Source organism: Myzus persicae, unplaced genomic scaffold (assembly GCF_001856785.1).
Source record: "Myzus persicae strain clone G006 unplaced genomic scaffold, MPER_G0061.0, whole genome shotgun sequence".
Taxonomy (NCBI): domain Eukaryota; kingdom Metazoa; phylum Arthropoda; class Insecta; order Hemiptera; family Aphididae; genus Myzus; species Myzus persicae.
Genome location: NW_019100698.1, coordinates 27758 through 31918, shown reverse-complemented (window position 1 = coordinate 31918; position 4161 = coordinate 27758). Strand labels below are relative to the sequence as shown.

Genomic DNA, 4161 nt, shown 5'->3' with positions numbered 1-4161 from the left:
AAACTTAATAATATAATTTTAGTCACGGCAGTGGCTTATATAAAGATAAGGTAAGTGATTTGTAGAAATTACTGTTTTTTAATAGTTTCTACAATAGCTAGCAAAGCGTTATTTAAAATAAGACGTTGCTCTTTTTGTTCTTCTACTGATTTTTCAAATATTTGAATTAATTTTTGTTGTAATGCCATTTCTTCTTGATGTTGTAATCGTATTTCATCAATAAGTTCTTTTTTTAAATCTTTTGGTTTTGTAGAAGTTTTAATTTTTTTGAAATGTGAACTTGTTTCATTATTAATATCTTCATCATCAGATAATATTTTTTTCTTTTCTATTGGCATTTGTTCAATGCTTAGTGGTTTTTCAACAATAGTTTCATTAAAAACTGAGTTATCTATTTCCAAAGTATCTAGTAAGATGGCTGGTTTTACTTTATGTTTACTACCTAATATGGAATGAAGTAAATCAAAGTATGCTGGAGTTTTGGTCTTTCCTGTTCCTGTTTTCTTACTATTTTGAATAAAGGCCATATATGCTTTTTCTAAATTCCTCCATTTTTGATGGCATTTCATTCCACTGTCTTTTAAAGATTTACTTACCACATACCCATGATCTTCTTGCAGTTTTAGAGCTATTTTTTCCCATACTTTATACTTTGGAGTCTTTTTATCTAGTAACTGTTTTTGAATACCTTCAAGCTTGATTATATTCAAAAGGTCTTCAGTAGCTTTAACATCTTGTGGTTTGGGCTTGCGTGAACACCATATTTCATCATTAGAAATATTTAACTCTACAACACAAAAATTATAAATGTAAAGAATGCACATTGAATGCTTAGGTTTTAATTTTTTTCTTATAGACCTATCATACTAAAAAAAAACAGTTTAAAAAAATTAAATTAAAATTTTATAAATTTACCATTATCTGACAGTTTTTCATTATTAGAATTCAAATCTTCATCTAATCCGTCCACCAAAGATGATGCTGGTACCCACATTTCACATTCTTTGTCTATGATAACATAATATATAAATTAAATATGTTTGTATCTGTCATGGTATGTTCAATTTGTTCAAACAAACAAATAGTTAAACAGCATTTACATTATAGGTGGATTTGATCTGGCACTAGCCGATCAAATCAAAATTTTAATTTGTTCAATGTATTTTTAACCGAAATTATATTTCTAATTGATATACATTTGAAATAATGTAACCATAGTTTTGTAATTTTAAATAGTTAAATTCTTTTTTATATGTACCTTGAATTATCACATTGCAAAGGATATGAGACTTATCTTCCGAAAATATTTGTTCACCATCAGACAGGATATAGTTTAAAAACGTTCCGGTTTCGGTTTCGGATGCCATTACGTTGCGAAAGTGTGGAACAAATAAAATAAATTATTTTAAAATGTAAATAATTAATATCATCATATTATTTTGTCTATTATCAATAACCAAACAATATAACCATTTCATTTTGATGGTTACAAATTATCAGTTACCTAAAACCAAAAGTTATTACCAAAAATATAACCAAAACCGCGAAAACGACTTGTTTATAAAATATAGTAACCAGGTTACATTTGGTTAAGCGCGAAAACACGATTAATATGAAAGTCATATTTAAATTTGCTTATATATCTCATAAGCTACTTGTCATTCAAGATACCTTATCGTACATTAGTACTAATAGTAAAAGTATATTCAATATTTAAAGCAATATTATAACACATTTTTCTTTATATTGGTACACTGATTACAATTTAGAAAATATATTATTGTCATTTAAAGTACCTTTTCTTGTATAATGCACTTACGTACCTAAATAGAGTTAAGATCGACGTTGTACCAGCTATAGAGTTGTACATTGGGTCCATTGATAACGACGTCGTCTCTAGTCCTGTATATCTTAGTCTGTGAACACAATATACGAAATAAACCTAAGACAAAAGAATTATATAAATGACCACCCCAAATGATCGACAGATCAGGTATTATCGCATAAACGAGTAAACAACTACCATACACGTTCACCCACGTACCACCTAGATCCCGCGACAAGTGGATAACGGTACGTCAAATGGACACCCTGGTACATGTAGAACATCATGGTCATGTAGATCCTATACTCACCATAACCTCCCTCGACATTTAGATACCCAGTTATTGGCGGTAATTTTAAAAACTAATTATAATATTTTTAATTTATTCAACTATAAAATGGTATTCTCAAGTTAAAAATATTTATAAGTAAGTCTATAAGTAAGTGACAAGTATACGTGATGTTTGTAAAGTGAAATTTACTCGATGCACTCAAAAAATAATAGTAATATAAGGGTATTGAATGATCAAAAGTGCCGTAGAATAAAATGTTATGATGGACGTGTATGTTTTTACCTGCTTAAAACAAGAATAAAATATTACATCGGTCGGGGCATCGCGAGAAACCATAAAAATTAATAATATATTATAAACACCAGGAAATCAGCTGGCCGTCACAGAACATACAACAGATAAATACCACATCAAGTTGTATCTATCAGTGGGTCCAACTTCGGTTGTCTCCGAGTCGATCGCGATTACAGTCGATTAGTCGTACGATCAGTATTCTCGTATAAGATTGGTATATTATGAACGAGATGTTGCGGTGTGCCGGTATTATGTCCTAACGTTGCAACGCATTTAAATAATTTAAAACAATTATTTTTATAATTTTTAATCTATTAGTGTGCCTTTACCTCATATCTATAATTTTATTAGGTACCTACTTTAGAGAGAAACCATTGTTTATTTGTATACTAATTACTAGCTGTCCAGCCCGTTGCGCCGTTGCCTATGCCAAATATATACATGTTATTTTATATAAATAATATATTTATAATATTCAGAATTATTAACATATTATGTAAAAACATTTTAAAGTTAATATATTTTGATATATGTACTTGAGTTTTAAAGATTTGTTAATAGTATAATCAATAAATTATTTATGCAATATATTTATATATAGGTATCTACGTAACAAACATGTACGAACTACATTACGTACGAAATCAGCTTCAAATAGGTCAAGTAGCTTTCGAGCTTTCGTGTTTACTCAGAGTGACCTTTCGCGTATATATTAATTTGATTATACAGTCATAATATACAGAATGATTCACCAATCATGCTCACTTATACTCATAACAGTCGATTTGCTCTATTTTTGAACAGTGCGAATTAATGTGATGTGCATGTCTAAAATATTATTTTTTCTCTTACATTAACATTAATAAACAATATAAACAATACAGTAAGCAAGTACAATAATATAATTTACCTTTTCTTACTCTATGCCCTACGGTAGTTTTTGATATTTAACGAGTGTTTTTATTTTTATTTTACTTTTCCTCTGGGCTAATGTATTAGTCTTAAGTACGTACTGTATATTACAAGTATACTAATTTTGAATTGTTAATAAGTACCTATTTATAAATAATAATACCTACCCATTACACCGAAGCAGTAATAATTACTATCTATCAATATTCTTCATAATATGAAATGTTACTTACGACAATGGCGGGTAACCTATTTAACCTCTAACTCTCAGTTCAGTTTAGTTTTACTTAAAAATTGAAAGTTTTGGTTTGATTTAAAATTTCATAACAATGTTTTATTTTTGTTAATTTAAGGATTTACATTTTTTATACTTAAATGATTTTTCAAATAAGAAGCTCAATTTAATATTATATTATGTGAGTATATTATAATCTTTAAACTTTAAACCCCGACTTTTACAAATAACGAACAGACTGTTGTATCATTTTTAGACAAAATTCAAATTATAATACCTACATTAATTGTAACGATTAAGTGTAATCTTAAAATTTAAACTAAACAGTATAATATTCTAAAAAATAATTGTAATTTAATAATAAATTGAAGTTGTTACTTATTACTCATAGGCAGATTAGTTATTAAAATTAAAATTGTTATCTTTTTTATCCAGATGAAAATTGTTGTATTTGTTTTATCTTTATCAAGACAATTTAGCTATGGTGCCAGTGGCACGACTACGGGGGTGCTAGGGGGTACTTAAGCGCCCCCAACTTAACTTTAAGCTCCCCCATCATGTTCCATATCGTTGTAATTTCAAATATCTATTTAAACAGTGTAA

General features: G+C 28.2%; 1 protein-coding gene across 1 annotated transcript; it reads right to left on the bottom strand.

The window, feature by feature from the left end:
* Nucleotides 1-68: 68 nt before the first annotated feature.
* On the bottom strand, nucleotides 69-1549 carry LOC111042525. Its single transcript, XM_022327153.1, has 3 exons — nucleotides 1259-1549; nucleotides 916-1008; nucleotides 69-787 (listed from the first exon to the last, which is right to left on the bottom strand). The coding sequence occupies exons 1-3, from the start codon at nucleotides 1365-1367 to the stop codon at nucleotides 69-71; spliced, it is 921 nt and encodes a 306-aa protein (XP_022182845.1). The 5' UTR covers nucleotides 1368-1549.
* Nucleotides 1550-4161: the final 2612 nt, after the last annotated feature.